Here is a 23,437-nt window from a genome sequence, read left to right on the forward strand (position 1 = left end):
ATTCTGACCTCGACAGGCTCTTAGGTTGCCAGTGAAAACAGCTCCTGTCACATGGGCTAAGCACAATGACATGCAAAACTTTAAACATACACTTTTAACTGGACTGGGATTGGGGTGGGGAGGGGTCTGCTAAAAAATACAGTATCAACTATTCCCGAATAAATATAACCAGCAACTATAGCATTTCCTGTATCCCAGACTTGTACCTTGGATATTTTCATAAAACATAGATGGGATATGTTGGTTTTGTGGTTCATTTTCCAAATAAATTATACCAAAAATATATTGTTGGGCTGGGGTTAGGGGTCAATAATAGAGCACCTGACTTAGCATGCGCAGAGCCCTGAGTTTAATTTCCTACCATGTTATATGTGCTGAATGCGTAAGAAGTCTTTCTTGTTCGTATTTTTGAGACAGGGTCTAGAAATTCTTATGTAGACCAGCCTGGCCCCATACTCATACATACAAAAGACTGGTTTGCCTCTGCTTCCTAAAGGTTGGCATTAAAGGTTTGTGCCAGCACACCTAGCCATTTTTTCAAGACTTTTTTAAAATTATTTTTAAACTATGTGTATTTCTGGTGTGTCGATGTAAGTATGGGTGACTGTAGAGTCCAAGGGATGGTATTAGGTCCCTGAAGCTACAGTTACAGGTGGTTGTGGGCCACCCAACATGGACGCAGGGAGCCAACTCAGGTCTCTCCTCCTTACCTCCGAGCCATCTCTCCAGCCCCACAAGAAGTCATATTTCAGCCACATTGGTATAATTGTTGGTTTTTTTTTGTTTGTTTGTTTGTTTGTTTGTTTGAGACAGGGTTTCTCTGTGCAATAGCCCTGGCTATTCTGGAACTATGTAGACCAAATCAGGCTGGCCTCAAACTCAAGAGATCCGCCTGCCTCTGCCTCCCACTGAGTGCTGGGACTAAACGTGTACACCACCACCCCTTGGCTACATCGCCATAAATCCTAATATAACTAATGGTAATTATAAAAGCTATCTAGGGAAGAGACCACTGTAGTGTTGTGCAATCTCAACATTTGGGAGGTGGAAGCAAGAGAATCAGGAGTTCAAAGTCATCCTTGGCTATAAGAGACCCTGCCTTAAAAAAAAAAAAAAAAAGATTATTCAGGAAACAGCTACTAAAGGTAAGTAACTAAATCCACATTAATTATGCAGATCAAAGACAGCATCTGCTTTAAGCACTTTTCCCTCTCTAGATGCAAGTTTTCTCCATAAGCAAATTTATATTGTAAATGTTTATTGGGGTAGAAATAAAAATATATCCTAGTTTCCCCATATCATGTGACCTAGAATCCCATCAGAATTTATTTTGGAAGTTCTTTGTGTTGATCTGAGTATACTTTTGTTAGAAATTGTCATTACCCTTAAGAACATTTCAGAACCAAGCATAGTAGTATACACCTGCAGCCTCAGCTTTTCAGGAGGCTGAGGCAGGAGCACCACTCAAAAAGCAGGAGTTGAAAACCAGCCTGGGCATCACGAGACTTTTTCAACAACATCAAAAAGCGTTACTTGAAACAATGCTTTAGAGAGAGAAGCTCCACACCCATCTGTCAGGAACACTTCCAACCAATTTACCTCCATGGTGTTCTAAGGGTCATTCTGTTGCAGGTCTTGGGACAGGTCAGAGAGGAAGCCTGGCCTAGCTGTCTCAGCAATGCTGAAAAGGTGAGCCTCCCCCTCTGCCTTGACCCATTTGCTTTCCTTGGCATACAACTTCCAAGACACTACACTGGCTTCAATCCCTCCTGGCTTCTTAGCCAACCGTTTCAGACTCCCTGGCCGCTTCCCAGTCATCTTCTGACCCTACATGCTGGAGGACCCGAAGGCTTGCTGGTTCTCCAGCAGCACTCAGGTGATGAGCGCATCCATCGCTAACCAACAGTTCCTACATTTTGTAGCTGCTAACCTCAGCTCTGTTCTGTCAATGTGTGTCCACCTAACTACTACTGGAAACCACACCCTAGTTGTCTAATAGGTAACCCAGACCTGTTATTCTACCAGTCTCCTTTCCTACTGCTCTTATCTCAGTGAACAGCAGTACTTAGGAAGTGACCCATGTATAGAAAGAAATCCTGGAGGTATCTTGGATTCTCACAAACACACAGAGACACACAGACACACACACGGGCCACATATACAGCATTACACCTAATTCCAGCAATTGGGAGGCAAAAGCAAGCTAATCTTTGTAAGTCCATGAGTACAAGGCTAGACTGGTCTAAACAGACAAGAGCTACATCGAGAGGGCCTATCTCAAAACAAACATACCAAAAACACAACAACAACAAAAATCCCAATCACACACAACTAAAATACTCTTCAGGGCTGGGAGTTGGTTCGGTGGGGAAAGAAGTCCTAGCAGTCCAAGTGTGAAAGCCTGATCCCCAGAACTCATACAAAAATCCAGATGCGGTAATACCATTTGAAATCCCACACTCCTATGGTGACTGAGAAGGGGAGACACAAGTTTGAAGTCAGCGAGACTGAGTATATGGAGCAGTAACAGAAACTAGGAGGAAGGTGGGAGCCAACTTCCCACTGTTCTGACCTGTACATGTGCAGTGGCATGGGATACCCACTCACACATAAAACGAGTAATTACATACAAACCACCCACTCACCCATTTTTAGAGTTTAATAAGTTCTAGATGGATGGTGGTGGCTATATACCCTGTGAATTTTGTTTTTTTTTTTTTTCTGAGACAGGGTTTCTCTGCAGTTTTGGAGGCTGTCCTGGAACTCACTTAGTAGAAAGGCTGGCCTCAAACTCAGAGATCCACCTGTCTCTGGCTCTCAAGTGCTGGGATTAAAGGTGTGCACCACCACACAGCTCCATGTAAATGTTTTTACCATTACTAAACCAAACACTTATTAACAGTTAAAACAACAAACTCTACATAACACATTTTTACCTTAATAAGAATCTAGTCCTAAACTAGGTAGGGTGGTACCCTACCCTGGAAATCCCTACCCTGGAAGGTGGAAGCAGCAGGATTCAAAGTCATTCTTGGGTATTTAGTGAATTCAAGGCCAGCCTGAGCTCCAGAAGACCCTGCGTCAAAAACAAACAAAAAAATACCCCCAAAACAAACAAACCCGAGTACGTAACTGAGCCGGTCTAAACTACTACCATCTCTTGTTGGCTTTCTGTGCTGGCTTCTAAACTGTGGGGGGCTTGACCTTCAGCTGTTCTGCCAGCGAATAGGACTAGAGACAAAGGAGCACACTAGTCTTCCTGCACAGAAGGAGTCTAGTACTTCCCCACGGTCCTGGCCAGACCTTATCAAGTGTCGTCGTCAGCTGTCAGGGAGACTAGGAAGAGTGACTTAGGCACAAAACACTTGAAAAATAAAGAGCTTTGCCGAGCGATGGTGGATGGTGGTGCACGCCTTTAATCCCAGCACTCAGGAGGCAGAGGCAGGCGGATCTCTATGAGTTCTAGACCAGCCTGGTCTACAGAGCTAGTTCCAGGACAGGCTCCAAAACCACAGAGAAACCCTGTCTTGAAAAACCAAAAAGAAAAATAAAGAGCTTCTTATTAAGGAAGAAGGAGAGCCTGGGCCCTAGGAAGCAATTAACAGCCTCTCCTTTCTCTCTGCCCTCCTCTCTCCTCACTTCTCTTCCAGGTTAGGGAGGAAAGAGAGGTTCTGTATGAGTGAGTGAGTGTGTGTGTGTGTGTGTGTGTGTGTGTGTGTGTGTGTGTGTGTGTGTGTGTATGGGGTGGGCGGGGAGTGGGGTGGAAGATGTCTGGAAGTTGAACTGAAAACAGTCAAGCTTGGAGACATTTTCCATTTGCATTACAGCATATACCTAGTGCCACAGCCTTTTCATCTGTCTGGTCTACCAGGCCTGGAGCACTTTCCGTCCTTCCCCGTCTCTGCAGGCTGGCAGCTACTTCCTCTGTATTTTATCAGGAGGGTGGCTGGTACAGAGAGCAAAAAGCAACGCAGACCAGATGGCTGGGGGCTGCTCAGGACTTCTACACTCAGGAAGTGTTCACAGGGGTTTCTCCGCATCCAGCTACTTGCACTTTCCTGGTTCTGAACATTCCACCATTAGCCTGGGGGGCAGGAGGCCTGGTCTCAAGAAGGGCTGTGCTCAGCAAGTACACAACAATGGCCTGAGGCACTGGAGAGGGATCAGACCCAGACACACAGGACACTTAACCCCTGTGTGCTGATTCTAAGTCTGACTGATTTTGGGGGTGCTGGATATAGAACTCAGGACCTTATGCATGCTGAGCAAGCATTCCAGCACTGAGTTATACTCACAGCCCTGTCCAGAAGAATTTTAGGCAACTATTTTACAGATAGTCTGATTTTAAAGATAGAAAGGTTGCAAGAACATGACACTGTTCAATCACATGAAATCTAAACTGACCAACAGTCATAAGCATTAAAACAGGAAAGCTAGCCCCACCTAAAATTATATTCTCCAAACTCTTATTTATGATTCCTTATTATTTTCCCATGAAATCTACTTTTTCCTTGGGTTTTTCTTTCCTCCTTCCCCTACTCTTCCTCCTCTTTCTTTCAACAGGGTCTCCCTGCATAGCCTAGGCTGGCCTGCGGCTCGCCATCCTCCTCCAGCAGTCACCTGCGTGCTGAGAATGCAGGTGCACAGTACTTGCTTGACTTCCCTGGGTTTCCTAACCTACTTAGTAATGGCCTGGGCTGTTGGAAGACCAATTCACACACACTAACCTCGCCAAGATATATAATTATTCATTAAGTCCTCTGCACTCCTATCATGCATTTGTAACTTTCTCCATTTTTTTTTTTTGCACTTGGAAAATGTTCAGGCATACACAAAAGCAAAGCAGAGAACATCACTATGTACCCATCAAAAAGGCTTCTGTCTTGCATTTTGTGACACATTATATTCATCTATCTCCCCCTTTTCCTCCATCTCTTTTTGTTTTAAAGTAAAATCCAATCAACCAAGAGACAATACACACTCAAACTTAACTCAAATGAACCCTTTTTTCCATGACAAGCATTTCTCTGTGTAACTTCAGCTGGCCTAGCCTTGCTGTCACCCATGCTGGCCTCACAGAGATCTGCCTGTCTCTGCCTTCCAGTGCTGGGATTAAAGGTGTGCACCACCACCGAGTCAGTTCAAATTAACTTAATCAATATCTGGTCTTGATCCCCAAAAGGTCATTTTGTTGTTATGTCTCTCTTCTCCTTTAATCTAGAACCGTACCCTTCCCCCATTTTCATGTAACTGCTGTGGACAAAGCATGTCAGCTGACCACCTTCTGTCAGATGACTTTCTTGAGGTACTGTGTAACTCAATGCACTATATATATCCCATACTACCTATGTGCTCAAAGTTCATTCTAGAAGCTTGATTAGACGATTTCAGGGTTTTCCTGGTCTCTGTTCATAACAAGAGGAAGAAGTAAAGACTGTATGATGAGGGACTAAAGAGAAATTCAGCAGGAAAGTACACTGCTGAGTGTGTATATATCAAACCCATCTGCCCCTGGGTTTGGTTCCTGCACCAAAAGAATGATGTGGAGCTGAGCTGTCCTGTGCAGTTTTTACTGTCTCGCACGGGGAAACATCATCTGCCTTGGCTCTGGTGACACAGACTGAGACCGATCACTGGGATTTGGATACAGAAGGCCTAATCCCTCTTTTATACAATTTCCCAGCAACCCTTCACCAAACGGCTTTATTCTCTTTTACTAGCCACTGTTGAGTAAGTGAATTCCTCATGGTCAACAAAATAACTTTTCTAACTGTGTGATTCCTTCCACATGGGAGGTGTGCAATTCTTTTATAGAGAAATTTCTTTAACCCAACCAGGCTACTCAGTTATTAGTTAAATAACACACCAAAAAAGCAAAAAACTGCTTAATTCCTTATTTTTCTCTTTTTATTTATTACTGTTACTGTTTTTTCATTTGTTGTTGTTTTGTTTTGAGGCAGGCCATGGTTTGGGGTGGAACTTGCTATGGGGATCAGGCTGGACTCAAACTCACAGAGATCCTCCTGACTCTGTTTCCTGGGTGCTGAGATTAAAGTCGTGTGCCACTGGCCCCTTTTTGCCTTTTAATTAAAAATCTCCAGAGCTGATCTGAATCAGCTACAGAGACTAGGAAAGTAAAAGGGGTCACTGTGGAAGAGAGCTATAGAGGGGAATGGCTGGGTACAAGTGATATGCAGGGAGAAACGGGGAAATGGCAGGGGCTTTACTCAGGGAGGGATCAGGATAATACAACATCTGAAAAAGACAAAAGGAATCATACTATTAACTATCCTTCTAAACACAGCTATACATGTAAGTTGGTGTGCACATCATATGCAGACACCGTTTAGATGAAATGTCCCAATCTGGGCTGACAATGCTCCCATGAGAGTCACAGACTACCTAACAAAACCCCCAACACCAGACATGAGAAGTCCTCTTTTGAGTTGGTCAGGGATGCCTAAGACTCTCAAAACAGTATAGGCTTTCTATTTCTCTTGACTGTCCCCAAAGATAGAAGGTAAATCTCTATTGCTGAAGACACCACACAGAGCCCAGAAGACCTGACCTGGCCCAGATCTGACCTGAATGCCTCCTTCCTGAGGATTAGCTTTTATAACACCAAAACGTACCATGCAAGCTCCCAATGGAGGGAAGTTAACCAACAGTCCTACATATGATACCTATAAACCACAACGACCAGCATGGCATAATAACCCTAAAAGTGCAATAGTGGCAAGCATATCTTGACAGCAACCAACAGTTCTCTAATTAAACCTAAGGCCTACTCTACAAAAGGGAAATTATTCCTGGTACTGAAAACTCAGCCAATTACACAGGGCTAGAAAAGTCATAGATCTTGGGGGAGAACCTACAACCACCATTTTACTAAACCAGTATAATCACTAACTATGTTCTAAATATTTGTCCTTACACCCAAAGATAAGTGTAGTCTTTATCCTTCATCATAGAAACTTCTCTTTGCAACAGAAGAGCATTACAGAAAACCACAACCAATCAAAATGCAAAGTTGTGGAACCCAGTCCGAACTGATAGATCTACAGTAAAGATCCTGCATCTAAGGTTCAGAGACCATTGCAGTTAACAGGGTAGAAAGCGTGAGGAAGAGGAAGATTGCTGAGACTGTGTCATCACAATTGGCAGTGCTATACCATAAAGCCTGATCAACATGGTTGCCTTAACAAAACTGGAACAAGTAAGGTGTGGTGGCACGCAACTTTAATCCCAGCACTAGGGAAGTAGAGGCAGACAGGTTCTGTGAGTTCAAGGCCAGCGTGGTCTACAGAACAAATTCCAGGACAAGTCAGGACTACACAGAGAAACCCTGTCTCAAAACAAAACAAACAAAACAAGATGCTGGGTGGGAGTTAGAGACAGGTGGATCTCTGAGTTCGAGGCCAGCCTGGTCTACATAGTGAGTTTCAGGACAGTCAGAGCTACACTATGAGACCCTGTCTCAGGGAGGGAGGGAGGATTGAGTTACTGTCTTAGTCAGTGTTCTATTGCTGTGAAGAGACACCATGACCACTACAATTCTTATAAAGGAGAACATTTAATTGGGGCTGGCTTATAGTTTCAGGTTTAGTCCATTATTGTCATGGCAAGATGCATGACAGCAAGAAGAGAGACATGGTATTGAAAAAGGAGCTAAGAGTTCTATATCTTGATCCACAGGAAGTAGAAGCAACTATGACACTGGGCATAGCTTGAATATAGGAGACCTCAAAGTCCACCTCCACAAGTGACACACTTCCTCTAACAAGGCCATACCTGCTAATAGTGCCATTCCCTTTGGGGGCCATTTTCTTTCAAACACCACAGTTACATACTTTTATCTTTGCTCTTACTATATAAAACCCCAGTGGGCCTGGATTTTACTCTGTAGACCAGGCTACTCTGCAACTCACAGATATCCACCTGCCCCTGACTCCTAAGTGCTAGGACTAAAATATGTGTCATCACACCCAACCCCATATAAACTTTTTATGATATGAACTTCATTTTCTGATTGACAGTAAAAATTTGGATTTTCATTGGGCTTTGTCATATATAGTTAGGAAATAGTATAATTTGCTATGGAAGATTTACTAGTCAAAACTAGGCATGGTGGCACATGCCTTTAATCTCAGCACTCCGGGGACAGTAGCAAGCAGATCTGTGAATCTGAAGCTAGTCTCATCTACATAGTGAGTTCCAGACCAGCTAAGATAACATAGAGAAACCTTTCCTCCAAAAAATAAAAAACAAAAGGAACTACTAGTCAAAACAAAGACATAACAATGGGTTTTTATCTTTAGGAGGGAAAACAACAGTCTGTACACACTTAATTCCATTAAGGTTAATGATCATATTTTTAAACAATTTCTAATATTTTCCATTACTACTGCTGTATAGTATTTTTGGCTTATACCTGTCTAAAAACAAATGGCAAATTACCGAACTAAGGATCTTAAGAGTCAGTACAGAAGTTACTTCAAACACATGCATGTCCCCTCGAGCTTTGCCTGCCTTGAGCTCAGCTGCTCCCAGGGGCCAGAATGGAAGGGTAGAGCAGTTCTCAGCGGCCTGAGGGGCAGGCGGCCATGCCCAGCCTGGGGCCGCACGAGACACAATTTAAAAAAATAAAAAAATAAAATAAAAACACATTCATGAGCAATTACAGGACTCCAAGGAAGTCTGTCAGTATGTCAAACTAAAAGCCAGGGCTCAATGAGGTAAAGATGTGTGTGTTCCTTTCAGACTTGAGAAGCCAGGAAAAAATGCACAGTCCCCTCCAAGTGCATGAATCCTGAGAGCCCCGTGGCCATTCTGGGTTTCTGGACTGTCTACATAGCACCTGCCCAGAGAGCTGGTCCTTAAGACAATGAGGACCCAAAGTGAAACCAGAGCCCTACTGCTGATACCGAGTGAACGCCAGTGGGTAAACAGCATCTGTTCACTACACCAGGACTGAGGAGCCCATCCTGCTGCCCTCCCTTCCAATCCCTTTGGACACTCGCCTCACCGTGTCCCATCTCTGACCTCTCTAAGAGAAAAACCCAGAGCAGCACTTTCTACCTTTCGAACTGTCTAGGAATGTGAGAGGTTCAGAAAGTACTCCAAGTCACACACAAGTTGAATCCCTGGGATTCACATGGCAGGAGAGAAACAACTCCCAAAAGTTGTCATCTGAACTCCATGTGTGTACAGTGGCCCACACATGTGCACACATACACAAATAAATAAAATGCAATTAAAAAAAAACCTTCCCCAATACTCACCCTTCTGTTCACTCTGTTTCAAGCACAGGAGGACAAAGGGAGAGTCCTGGCTTTTCACTGTACATCTCATGACTGCAACAGCAACTGACATCGATAAAATATGCAATCAATACATGCAGAATTGTCGCATAAATCACAAGTAAATATGATTTACTAATGTTATGTGACTTTCTAATATATACAAACCTAAAACACAGGACCATCTGTATTTTCTTAGTATGAGCTACAAGTTTAACTGTAAGTGATTCAAAACCAATTCAAAATCAAAAGAGAAATCAGACAACTCACTTTAGCCAGCTTGGCTTTTTTTTTTTTTTTAAGAACATTGAAATTAACACCATATGAAAAACCCTCAAGTGGACTTTCCTAGGACCCAAGAGGTCCAGAGGAATTCACTGTTTAAAAAAATGTCCAGATGGGCTATCAAGGCTTTGGACAAATAACACGTCCAATATGGGAAAACGTATTTTCCCTAAATTCACATTTTGATTCTACTAACAGCTTTGAGACTCTATGGGGGAATGAGCCTGTCAAATCTGTCAGTGGCTTATCCTATGCTTCTTGGCTACTTACAGGCATGTTCAATGAACACGCCCCCTCCACTTCCTTTTCTATGTCCCATTCTAAGTGCAAGGCAAACAGAATAGTACTTATTGATAAAAGAGGTTTTCCTGAGTGTTTATACTAAAAAAAGTGCTGGCCAGGAACCTAACTTGATGGTACTCACTTAGATTCCCAACACTGGGGAGGCTGAGACAGAGGATCACCTGTGCCATAAAGACACCTGCCTCAAAATATGATGTCAAAGTCCCAGCAGTTCCAGCACCATGCAGGTAATGCCCCTTAGACCACAAGAGGGACAGCAGCACACGACACAAAGGGGAAAGGAAGCTGCTGCCTTGGAGGCGAGTGTTCTGTAGCAGTAAAGGCTCCACTGCCAAGTGTTCCAGTTAGAGGACATCCTGCCAGTACTTCTCTCTCACCGGGCTTTCACAGAGAATGCTGCTCCACTCTTCAAAGAAGGCCTCCCGGTACCTGCCAGGTCATATCAGAAGCCGTAATACTGATGAGACCATTCACACTGGGTGTACAGGTACTAACCGTTCCTGATCTCCTGAGAGCACTGAAGGTGGGTGGCAATTTCATTGTATAGACAGGCAAACCAAGGCTCAGGCTGTATGATCACTGAGAAAGTCATTCAGATCTTCCAACTCCATGCTCATAGCTCACTTCCTGGGCAGGCAGGCACGCCAGTGTCACGGGCACTAGTCAACTAGGAAGCACCACAGTCACAACTCACGCTCCAACAGCAACATTTCAGGGTGAGGGGTAAGCCACTGGAAGGCATATAGGACAGGACCCTGGGGAAGAGTCAGGGTAGCAGAGCATACAGTCAGCACTATCTGTCTATTAAAAACACAGATGGGGGAGGGGTGTGACAAGTCACAAGTGGTGAAAGCGTCTGAAAACTCCTAAAGGACTTCCCTGATACACAGCCCTGGCTCCTGCTGTGGAGGTGCTGTGGGTCTAGCCAGCAGTTCTGGAGGCTAGAAAGCCAACAGCACAGTACCATCGGCAGGACAAACAGGAAACATGAGGAGGGCTTCCCTCTGTAACAACCCACTCTGGAGGACTAACCCAGTCCTTCTAGAGCTACAACTCACACAAGGAGAGCATTGATTGTGCTTCCCAGCCCAACAACTGTAAAGGCCATGATCTTCTCCATTGTTACACATGCAAAGTAAACTTTGCTGGGGACAAAGCCCATGGAAACTACAGCAAGTCATATTATGCAATGCATAACATTCAGACTCCTTTCCCCAGAATGAATGTTAGACAGCCTCTTAGAGCTTTGATTATAAAACAGGGGGAGGGGGAGGCAGGGAGCAACAAAACACCAACAGGAGAAAAATCCAAATGCTTGGCATTTTCATCTGAGTTTGGTTAGCAGTAGATGAGACCCCCTACCGGCCCCTACTATACTCTGGTAGAATAAGAATATACTACATAAGAAAAACAGGCTAGAGAGATGGCTAAGCAGTTAAGAGCACTGGCTGCTTTTCCAGAGGACCCAGGTTCAATTCCCAGCAATCACATGGCAGCTAACACCTGTCTGTAACTCCAGTTCCAGGGGATCCAACTCCCTCACACAGACATACATCCAGGCAAAATATCAATGTACATAAAATGAAAATAAATAAATACCTTTAAAGAAAGAATTCTAGAAACAGCAATACTGCTCTAGGGGGGAAGTATAATGCTGGGCTGGTGAGATGTGCAGTGGGTAAGGGATTTCCTGCCAATCCTAAATACTTAAGTTCTATTTACAGGCCCCACATTGTGGAAGGAGAGCACACTCCTCTGCTTTCACAGGTAAGAGTCATGATGTGCCAGCATGCGTGTATACACACACCCACACAAAACACACAAAATAAATAAGTGAATGAATATAATAAAACGTTTTCAGATATAATGTTACATCTATGGGTTTGCTTGACAGACACATTTTAAAACTAATTTATAAGACAGTTTTTCCACATAGAACAGACCCAGATTCCAAAACTCATCAACAGCAAGCAGTTTCCAGACTAACATTGGAAACAGAAAGTCTGTTTAGTCTATTATATACAAAAGCCCTCCAACTATTTTAATCAGAATTTCAGCGAGGAAAGCCAAGTCAAAATTCTAAACTGCAAACAATCAGTAGCATTTCCCAGCCCAGGAGGGTAGTACATGGTGGAAATCTCAAAACTTGGGAGGCTGAGGCAAGAGGACTGTGAGTTCAAAGACAGCCAGGGTTAGTGATACACCATGTCACCAAATCAAAAAACAGAGAACAAGCAGGACTGAGCACATGCCTGTAATCCCAGCACTCAGGAGTACACAGGAGGACTCCTCAAGTTGGGTGAAGACTGCTCTACAATAGTGAGTTCTAGGGCAAACCTGTCTCAAAATACAAACCCAAAAACCAAAACCCCAATGCAGGTAATAGCACATGCCCCAGTGATCCGCTGTGCTCCTGTGTCTCACAGTTCTCTAACTGTCCTGACTGGGGAACAAAGGCATCTGTCCTCCACTATTAGAGAAAAGCCGTGTATGTGGGTCTAGCTCTGTCTTCTCAGACCTCAGAGGTGTGACCTGAAGAAGGCAGCACTACAGGTAACATTAAGAAGTGAGGCTCACACGAACCACTCACTTTAACATGGATCCCACATAAACCTCCAAGCCCTCCATCATCTTAGAAGAGCAGCCCTAGCAATGTGCTTAAACTTAACACTGTTCTCTATTTCCTGGGGGAGGTGGGAGGTGCAACTACGCTTGCAGAATGTCATACATCTCTGTCAAAAAATTACCAAGCATGCTGTAGCTGAACACATGGTGTGAGTTCCAGACCAGTCTGGTCTGCACAGTAAGTCCAGGCCAGCCACAGGAAGAACCTGTCTCAAACAAGCAAACGAATTACAACAATAAAAGATGAAGTGGTGCATTTGTGTGTGCACCACTATGTATCTGTGCACAGACAGTCTGGAACAGCATATACCAGAGTACACAGGCATTCTGGGGGATGGAAAAAACAGGATGGGAAAGAAAAGCACAAAGCTCTACATTTCTATTTATGGTAGAGCTAGGGATAAAGCTTCATCTTTATCATGCATCTAGTGCATCTCCAGCCTTTGTTATATTTTGTAACAGGTAACATACAGTCCAGAGTGGTCTTAAACTCACAATCCTTCTGAATCTGCCTCTGGATCATCAGGACTGTAAGTATGTGCTACTATACCTAGCTAAGTTTTATATTTCACCATATCAATTTCTTTGGAGAATTACACCTATTTTTAGTGAACATTTTATTTATTTACCCAGGGTCAATACATATACAAGGCAAGCACTCTACTACTGAACTACATTCCCAGCCTATACATAGAATTAAAAAAAAAATCTTAAAATGTGATGAGCCATTTTATAAAAATGCAATCATAAAAATAATCAGAAATGACAAATATACCTGAATAGGGTAGAATGAATCTAGGGCATATGTAGCTCTGTGGTAAAATGTAGGCCAAATGTGTACAAGAACCTAGGTTTAAGACTGGAAACACATGCACACACACACACACACACACACACACACACACACACACACACACAAAATCAACCTGGGATGATAAAGGATTAAAAAGGCTCCACACGGGTAATACAAACTATAAAATGTCCCGTATTTAATAATAATAAAGAATGACCCAATATTATGTATGTGTAACAAAAAAGCCAGCAAACTATGGACCAAATCTAGCGCACTGAACACACAGTCCCTAGGATTAAATTTAAAATAAATCTATTTTAAATTATGTGCGTGGGTTTGTGCATGTGTGCATGTGTGTGTGTGTGTGTGTGTGTGTGTGTGTGTGTGTGTGTCTGGAAAGGATAGGTTCAGACCTCAAACTCCCTGGAGCTGGAATTACAGGTGGCCATGAGCTGTCCTGAATGGATGCTGAGAACCAAACTTGAACTCAGGTCCTCAGGAAGAGCAGTATACACCTTAACCTCTGAACTACCTCTCCAGACCCCAGGCTTTCACATTTTCTAAGAGTTGGAGCTGGGCGTGGTGGCATTAGCCTTTAACTCCAGGACTCAGGAAGCAGAGGCACTCTGTGAGTTCAAGGAAAGCCTGGCTCACATATAGCATTCTAGACAAGCCATGGTGACATAGTGAGACCCTATCTAAAAGACAAACAAGAACACTAGCTGCTCTTCCAGAGTACCCAGGTTTGATTCCCAGCACCCACAGAATAGCTATAGTCATCTATAACTCCAGTGCCTAGGGAATCTGATGCCCTCTTCTGGCCTCTGCAGGCACCAAGCACACAAGTGGTACAGACATACATGCAGGCAAAATATCTATACATAAAAAAATAAAAATAAATGTACTAAAAAAACCTATTGTAACAGAATGGAAGTTAAAAAAAAACCACCTCATAGTTCAGTGGCACAGCATCTGCTGAGAATACATAAAGCTCTGGGTTCCAGCCCCACCACTAAAACAAAAACAAACAAACAAACAAACAAAAAAAAGTAAAGAAGTTATGTCCTCAAGGAAGTCAAGGAAAAAAGCCATCCTTATTCTGAATAAAACTTGATTCCAGTTTAGAGTCCTAAAGAAGAGCATTTCATTTTTACTACACCCCAAGAAAAACACTAAGATCAAACATATTTGAATGAAAACAACTTTTAATTGAGAGCTGGAAATTAATTTATTCTATAAACATATGGAAATTTCTTATACACCAGTGATTCTATAGACTGAAAACTCAAGCTGCACAGTGGTAGTGCACACTTTTAGTCCCAGCACTTGGGAGGCAGAGGCAGGCAGATCTCTGTGACTTTGAAGCCAGCCTGGTCTACAAGAGCTAGTTCCAGGACAGCCAGGACTACACACACACACACACACAAAACCCTGTCTTAAAAAACAAAAAGAAAACTCAAAAATACAGCCTATGACAATACTTAGAATTCTAAGCACTTGTTTGTTTGTGTAGTACTAGGAATTGAGTCTAGGGCCTTAGACACATTAGGCAAGAACATCACCACAGAATTGTGTCTCCTGCCTCTAACAGTAAGTGCTTTTAATAGTGTATTATTTGGATATTAGTTTCCAATTTGAAAAAAAATTAAGGACAAAAACATCAAATACAGACAATCGGTCAATCAGTTTAACTTTTTCTTTTGAGCATGCTGGGATTGAACCTGAGACCTCATACCCCTGAACAATGACGTTAACACTGAGCTTTCTAACCCCTTCTAACCCTGCTCGGCGATCTTTTAACCTACTTGAAATGAAAGCATCAGAATTTGAAGGCACCAAACTTTTTACAAGAAGATCATACCAACAGAAAAAGGACAAAGGCTATCATTGCTGCAGTTTGGGGAAACTGAGGGTCCTCACTGACCTCTGCAATACATTTTCCTGTGGGGACAGTACTCTACCTCAATGTCCTGAAGACTGAACTCCTTCTGATCTGTGAAGTTTGCAGCCCCAGCACTGAGTTCCATGAGCATCTTGGCGATCTCGGGCTTTATGGCTGACGTCAATCGGCTGGCAGCCTCCATCACATGCTCCTGCACATCTTTGAGCTGCATGGCGGCCTTCGAGTAGTGTGAGTTCCTGAACACGGTGCTGAAGAGATCTGTGAGGAACGTGCTAGCACGGCAAAAGACATTGAGGGCATCCAGGTACTTGGAGATGCCCTGCTGGATGTCAGCAATGGGAGTGGAGTGGGGCATGGCATGGTGGCAGCTGCCTGCAGCGGTCAGACTGCCCAGTGGGGCAGAGGGGGCCGTGGATGCCAGGGGAGCGCTCAGTGCTCGGCCCAACTCAGGCATCGGGTACTGCTGGTGCTGCTGCACCTTCTGCTTGGACCCGCCAAGCAGGAAGCGCCGCTTGTAGTCCATCTTACTGTCCTGGGCACTGCAGCAATACATGCGGGTAGGGAACTGTTCCGGGGACCACTGGCAGGTCAGGGTTCTGAGTCCTTTTTTTCCAAAACTGTAGTTAGGTATAAAAATAGTGGAGTTCTGCAAATCTAAGTTTTAAAAAAGGCATTTCCACGAGGCAGGTGACCATGTGATCCAACATAAAGGTGAGAAAAATAACAGGCTTATATAATTAAAATTTTCAGTGTAGGTAGGAATTCTGACAAAAATAAAAGTGTATCTGAAATGCTGTATAACTGCTCAGCATCCTACCCTCATAAAGATATGCTTGCTGAGGGAACTGCTCACTTATAATTGCTTTGCAAGAATATCTTGATACTTACATTTACAAGAGCAGAAAAATAACTTAACTTTTAAAATGTAATATAATGTATCTTCTATATACCAAAAAGAACCCAACGCTGGTCAACAGCATTTAGGCGGAAAGGGTTACTTCACGAGAAGTCCTTAAGGAAGAGCACACCTCTGCAGGACTGACAGAACCTGCCTGTCAAATCCATTTACCTGGAAAGCTGCTTTTCAGTGCTAAAAACTTCCAAATCTCCTGTAACGGTTTCTGGAGACAAGTCTTCTTTAAGCATGGCATTGTTATTGTGTGTCTTCTTTCTTTTGTTTGCTGAGGTAGCGGTTTCCTTGTAACATTAATAAGAAGTGCTTCCAGACTGGATTGGCCTGTAGTAAAGTCTGAAGTAAGAAAGCACAGATGTATTCATAAGGCCTCTAAGTCATTTCCTGTAGGGGGAAAGAAGGAAGATGAAGTCAGGGAGACCATAAGACAAAGAGCAATTCTGAACACTTCTGCAATGCTTTGCCCTCCACTGTGAGCCTCACAACCAGACACCATAATGAATTCCACAGAAGCAGAACAGGGTGAAGTTCAACTATGAAAAGGAAAATGTTAGAAAGCTACCTGGGTTGGAAAGAAACTATGTCTCAAAAAACAAAAAACAAACTAAAAAAAGGTTTAGGGTCATATTGTCATGCTAATGTGTTCCAGGCCAGCCTGGATTACAGGAGGCCCCATCTCAAAGAAAAGTTTCTCAAATTCTAACAAAGATAATGCAACTAATCAATCCAAAACTAGTTAAGTGGTAACACTTTGAACAAGGCCTGCTCAACATTTGGTATTCTTTTGTTTCCTCTTTAAAGGGCTCACAATGCTACAAGAGAATGAGTTGAGCCATTCCTGGAATTCATGAGGTCCAGAGACTGGTGGTCCCCAAATCTGAGGATATGTAAACTGGGATAGTATTTTGCATGACACCTGTGCATATCCCACCATACAACATAAAAGAGCTGTACAAATACCAAGCACAGTGCTGCAAGCCTGTAATCCCAGCACTTTGGAGGCGACAGCAGAGGACCAACCTAGGCTACAGGGCAGCCTGGGCTAAAAGAAAGACCTTGTCTCAAATAAACAAACAAACTAAATAAACGAATAAAACTTCCAAAATCAAGACAAATGGAGTAGCTTATGGCTCTAATCCCAGCACTTGGGAAGCTGAGGCAGAAGGAATGCTAAAATTTAAAACTAGCCTAGGTTTAAGTACATGGTATCAGTCCAGCTTGAGCTGTACAGTGAGACCCTGTCAAAGGGGACAGACAGGACAGGATTCTGAGTTTAAAAACACAAAAACTAACACAAGAAATATATTATGTGGCTCAACACCAGATCTGAACAGGAAGCAGTAAACCCAGCTTTACTAAGGAATAGAAAGAAGAAAAACAGGAAAGACTCAGATCTCAGAAACCTACGGACACCTTCAAGCATACTAGTGTGGACAGAACAAAGACTATCTGAGGCCTAAGAAGCTCACAAATGTCTAAAAATAAAATTACACATCCAAGAGGGCAAATGTAGTCTAGGAAGATAAACTAAGAACCACACTTAGGATACATTACGATCAAAACATCTAAAGGCAAACACCCAGCAGGGAAAGAAGCAAATGGCACAGAGGTGTCTCTCTTATTAGATAATGTCCACCAGCCAGAAAACCCTGAACCCCTGTTCCTATGTGACTTACAGAACAGTGCTTCCTAGAGCAGGAAGTCAAAACACTTCCAGCAAAAAAAAAAAATCAATCCACAACCTTGTTTCAGTTTAAAGATACCTTATTCCGCTGGGATATAATTCAGTGGTACCATACACAAAGCCTTGGGGGTCAATCTCTAGCACTGAAGACAAAACCCCTCAAACTAATATTGCACTGACTAATGTGAAAGGCATTAATCCACTCGAGAGGACTTTACACTCATGACTAATCCGTCACCTGCCAGTGTTTGCCTCTAAATGGCATTATGTTGGAAACTGGGTTCAGCATATAAATTTTGTGTGGAAATTAATATTCAGTCCATGACTTTTGTATTCTTGGCTCTGGACAGTTCCTTTCAGGCTGCCTGAAGACAATGCCAATCTGTGCTGCCAAGCAAGCGCCCCTGCCGCATCTCTTGCCTAACACACCCCAAGGCTTTAGATTTGATCCCAAGGATTGAAAGGAAAAGGGAAAAAAAATCACACTACAATTCCTCTAAACTTCATAAATAATATGCCTTTAAATTAGCACACAGATTAAAAACCATAATGAAGTTCTGAGACTGTGGGTAGTGAGAGTTGTGACTATTATATTAATGCAGTCAGATTTCTTGACCAGCACAGTGGTATGCAGATGTGCAAGCATGCACCCATACCCATAAAATAATAAAGTAAAAGATATGTGTTTAAAAATGAGTGCACACACACACATGTAAACACCAGTATCTGGGTATATTACTTTGATAATTTTTAAATGTTTAAGATTTATTTAATTTGTATGCCTCATGTACATATATGTTCTGTGTACCTGATGTATATGGAGGTCACAGGAACTAGAGTTATGGATAGTTATAAGACACTATGTGGGTGCTAGGAATTGAATCCAGGTCCTCTGCAAGAGCAACCAGTGCTCTTAACCATGGAGCCACCTTTCAGGCTCTATACTTTCACATTTTTTTTAAAAGAAAATTCTCCCAGAGTGTTTTGCAAATCATTTCTTCCACATTTATCTTCCTAAGAGTTAAACTGCTCAACCCATTAAAAGGACATTTTTCTTTCATACCCTCTTAAAAGAATCATCACCAGGAAAACATTCACAACCTAAGAAGTCACATGCAGTATAGACATAAACATGTACTGTGAAAGGCTGCACAAGTCAGTGAGGCCATGCAGTAACATACTCATAAATCCTAATGCTGCTTACAATTCTCAAACCGCAAAAAAAAAAAAAAACCAGTAGGCTGAATGACACCTATCCAATGGCACAGCAACCTGCAAAGGTTCTCAACAACTCAGACCCAATTACATCATTTACAACATCCCTTTCTCTAAACTAACCAACAAATTCTATTTCAAACAATAGAAAACATTCTTGAAACCAGATGGGAGAGCCAGCATAAGAACATTCTTGGGCCCCCAGAAGGAAAATTCGAAGTGCTATTTGCTCAGGAAAGTGGTAGAAGCACACTTCCCTCTAGGGGCCGCTTAGGTCAGCAGTACTGAGGTTAGTTAAGCATGGCCTTATAGGTCTGACTGTCTGGATGAGGTCCTGGTTCTGCATGCCTATACATATCAAAAACAGAATACACATATCTATTTATGTACATAAATACATATAAGGGGGCTGGAGAGATGGCTCAGTGGTTAAGAGAATTGCCTGCTCTTCCAAAGGTCCTGAGTTCAATTCCCGGCAACCACATGGTGGCTCACAACCATCTGTAATGAGGTCTGGTGCCCTCTTCTGGCCTGCAAACATATACACAGACAGACTATTGTATACATAATAAATAAATAAACATTTAAAAATATATATATATAAACAGTCTATAGATATCAAAAACAGAATAATATCTGGCACATACTAAGTATTAATGTTTGATGATATCAAGTCAAGAGAAGGTAAGCAGGCTTCATTATCTCTGCTTGTCTGGAAAAACAGTACTGACAAACAAGAAAGGCTTTGTTAAGTTACCCAATGCCTAAACCAAACAGAAACCTACTACCCTAGGATGGAAGGTATCACATGCTTCATGAACACTAATCTCTACTTAAATACAGTAAACAAAGAGAAATGAATCCCTGAATGAGTTCATTAAAAGCTCCTGTTTGACTAAAATTTGCTCTGATTTGTGAATGCAGTGTGTGTGTGTGTGTGTGTGTGTGTAGGGGGTTAGGGATCAAATTCAGATCTCACCATGGGCAAGCACTCTAAAAATCACCGATCTACATGCTACATCCTTAGTCTCAGCCAGAGAATAATTTTCAGCCCATTTCAGTCATTCAGGCAACAGAGAAAGCAGAGTTGTAGGCGGCTCTGTTGTAGGCAATAGAAGAACACAGAGGAGACTCACGGAGGACCGCAGGTTAAGAAACACATCAACTCCCTTCAGCATTCTCCCCAATCTCTGGAGCACACGAGTAAAGCTCTTCACAAGAGAATCAGCCACTGTTTAAATGTAAGCCACTGCTGAGAGGAAAGAGAGCTCAGGAAATGCGTTGTATTCTAAGATACAGCACAGCAGAGCTGGCCACTTCCTAGATTCCACAGAGCCAAGAAGGTACAATGAGGTGAGCAATGCTTCCTGGAGGAGCTGGGTAAGTGCCCAGCTCAGAGTGGGCAGCGACAGAGATTAGGGGTGGGAAACAATGTAATCAGCTTCATTGCCTCTATACTTCCCACTTGACCACTGAGTCAGCCAGTTCCCACAAAGGACAGGACTGCCAGAAAGAGGAACCTTCTGCTAATTACCTTCATATACGCAGGTTTGTTTGGTTGTTTGGTTTAGGGATGGGACCAAGGGTTAAGCTTATGCTAGGGCTAGACAAATGCTCTATCACCAAGCTACACCTCAGCAGAACAAATCAGTTCATTTTTTAAAAATCATATTACATTTCTTGTGTGTGTGTGTGTGTGTTTGTGTGTGTGTGTGTGTGTAAGAGAGAGAAGAGACATGCCACAGTGAGTGTATAGAGGTCAAAGGGCAACTTGGAGGAGTTGTTTCTCTTCTTCTACTACATGGTTGCTTGCTAAGTAATCTTGCCTGCCCAGAGTTCTTTATTACTAACCACCCGATAATGAAGACAAACCAAAATGACATCAAAGGACACTAAACCAGGTGTGATAGCACATGCTACTAATCCCAGGACACAGGAGGGCAGAAGTAAGATGATCTCGGTGAATTTGAGACCAGACTGGGCTTCATAGTGAGAGCTTTAAAAAAAAAAACAAAAAACAAAAAACAAACTAAGATGAAAAGATCAGTTCTTTAAAAATAAACCTTATTTTAGCAGGCGGTGGTGGCGCACGCCTTTAATCCCAGCACTCGGGAGGCAGAGGCAGGCGGATCTCTGTGAGTTCGAGGCCAGCCTGGTCTACAGATCAAGTTCCAGGACAGCCAGGGCTATACAGAGAAACCCTGTCTTGAAAAAACAAAAACAAAAACACATAATCCCCAAAACACCTCACTTTATAGCTGAGGGTATTTTTCCTTCTGATCCTCCTATAGCCACCTCTTAAGTGCTGGGATCAGAGGCTGCATTGTAACCATGTGACACTCACCATGCCTAGATTTATATGGTCTTGAGACTTGAACCCAGAGCTTCGAGCATGCTAGGCAAGCATTCCTCCAACAAAACTATACTCTCCTGCCAAGAAATATGTATTTTAGACCCTACAAAAATACCTGTGCTTGGTGAAGCATACCTGAAGCCTAGAACTTATGTGGCTGAGGTAGGAGGATCCTGAGTACAAAGCAAGGCCTGTGCTATAAGTGCGTTTGAGGCTAATGTGAGCTACACAGCAAGACACTGATTCAAATAATATAGTAATAATAAATAAATAAATGAAAAAAGAGAAGAGGAAAACACCTGAAAAGTTTCTGAAAGGTATGCTATGAAAAAGTTGAGAACTAGGAAGTATGGCTGCCGTGGTGCAGACAGGAAGAAGTGATAGAGGAGTAAGGTATAGAAAGAAACATATATAAATGCGTGTGAGTGTGGTGTGTCTGTGTTGTATACATTTCTTTGAAACACGGTCTCGTGAGCTAGGCTGGCAGCCAACAGCCTTGAAATTTTCCTATCTCTGCCCTTACAGACACAACACACATGCACCCACACCCAGCCTTTGACATATATTCTGGGATCTGAACTCATGTCTCTATGCTTACACAGGATATGATCTTACTGGTACACTGAGCCACCTCCCTATTAAATATAATATACACACATTTGGGGGCTGGAGAGATGGCTCAGTGGTTAAGAGCATTGCCTGCTCTTCCAAAGGTCCTGAGTTCAATTCCCAGCAACCACATGGTGGCTCACAACCATCTGTAATGAGGTCTGGTGCCCTCTTCTGGCCTGCAGGCATACACGTAGAAAGAATATTGTATACATAATAAATAAATAAATAAATAAATAAATAAATAAATATTTAAAAAAAGAAAAAAAATATACACACATTTTTGAAAAGTGTTGAGGCTGGGCATGTAGTCAAATGAAAACAAAACAAAACAAAAAACGCAAAACCAATGAAAATGCTATGTATAAGGTACACAGAGAAACAAAAGCAAGAATGCAAGCCACGTTTCTTTCCATCTAAAATGTGTTCTTTTTATAGAAAGATGTGACCCTTCTCTGAGTCTGGACATACAGAGTCAGTCAGACTCTCCAGTAAGCCACAGAGATCTCCTGTCTCTGCCCCCAGCAATTAGACTGCAGGTACATACCATCTTACCTGTCTTCTGTGTGGGTGCTGGAAATCCAAACCCAAGCTCTCACACTTACACAGCAAGTACTTTATCACTAAGCCATCTCCCCAGCTCCATAATTCAAAAATATTTAATGGTATAGAATTAATTACACCATGCTATCTTTGTTTTATGTTTTCCTTTTCCCCCTTGAGATAGGGTTTTACTATGTAGCCCTGGCTGACTTCAAATTTACAGTGATCCTCCTGCCTTGTCCTCCTAAATGCTGGTATTATAAGTGAGAAGCACCATGTTCAGCTGTTTTTTGCTGTTGCTGTTGGTGGTGGTGGTGGTAGTGGTGGTTTGAGACAGGTTCTTACTCTGTAAGACTGGCCTAGAACTCACTATGTAGCCCAGGCTGGTCTCAAACTCATGGTCCTCATCCTCCCAAGTGCTAGAATTAGATATGTAAACTATCACAGCCAGCTTTTGTTATCTCATGTTTGACTGTACCTCTTTCTTTTTCTCTTTTTCTTCTTCTTTTTTCTTTCAGAGAATCAGACAGGAGCAACCAGATGTTGTCAGGTCCTGGTTACACGGAAATGCTAATCAGCAAACGACGCAAGTTCCAATCATCATTTTTTATCTGCCCTCCAGGAGGAAGAACAGGCGAGGATTATGCTCCTGACAATTTGACTGTACCTTTCTAGTTTTACTGTTGGCAAATATAAAATAAAATAAAAATCCTTTCATTCGTTTGAATTGAAAATATCAGTCTTGCCTGGCGGTAGTAGGCAAACCTTTAATCCCAGCACTCAGGAGGCAGAAGCAAGTGGTTCTCTGTGAGTTCAAGGCCAGCCTGGTCTACAGTGTGAGTTGTGAGTTCCAGGACAGCCAAGACTACACAAAGAAACTCTGTGCAAAAAAAAAAAAAAAAAGAATGGCTA

General features: G+C 42.6%; 1 protein-coding gene and 1 non-coding gene across 2 annotated transcripts in view; both read right to left on the bottom strand.

Annotated features, from left to right (window-relative positions):
- Positions 1–23,437, bottom strand: part of Garre1 (granule associated Rac and RHOG effector 1) — a 90,330-nt gene that overhangs the window by 46,526 nt on the left and 20,367 nt on the right. Inside the window, exon 2 of the mRNA XM_050119074.1 lies at positions 15,267–16,505. Coding sequence (XP_049975031.1) covers positions 15,267–15,761 — 495 coding nt within the window. The 5' untranslated portion in view covers positions 15,762–16,505. The remainder of the gene's footprint in view (positions 1–15,266; positions 16,506–23,437) is intronic.
- Positions 23,047–23,181, bottom strand: LOC126486813 (U8 small nucleolar RNA). The gene has a single exon (XR_007588199.1). It is a non-coding gene; the product is annotated as a U8 small nucleolar RNA (small nucleolar RNA).

This window comes from Alexandromys fortis, unplaced genomic scaffold (assembly GCF_014885135.2).
Source record: "Alexandromys fortis isolate MF-2015 unplaced genomic scaffold, M_Fortis_MF-2015_v1.1 scaffold_140, whole genome shotgun sequence".
NCBI classification, from domain to species: Eukaryota; Metazoa; Chordata; class Mammalia; order Rodentia; family Cricetidae; genus Alexandromys; species Alexandromys fortis.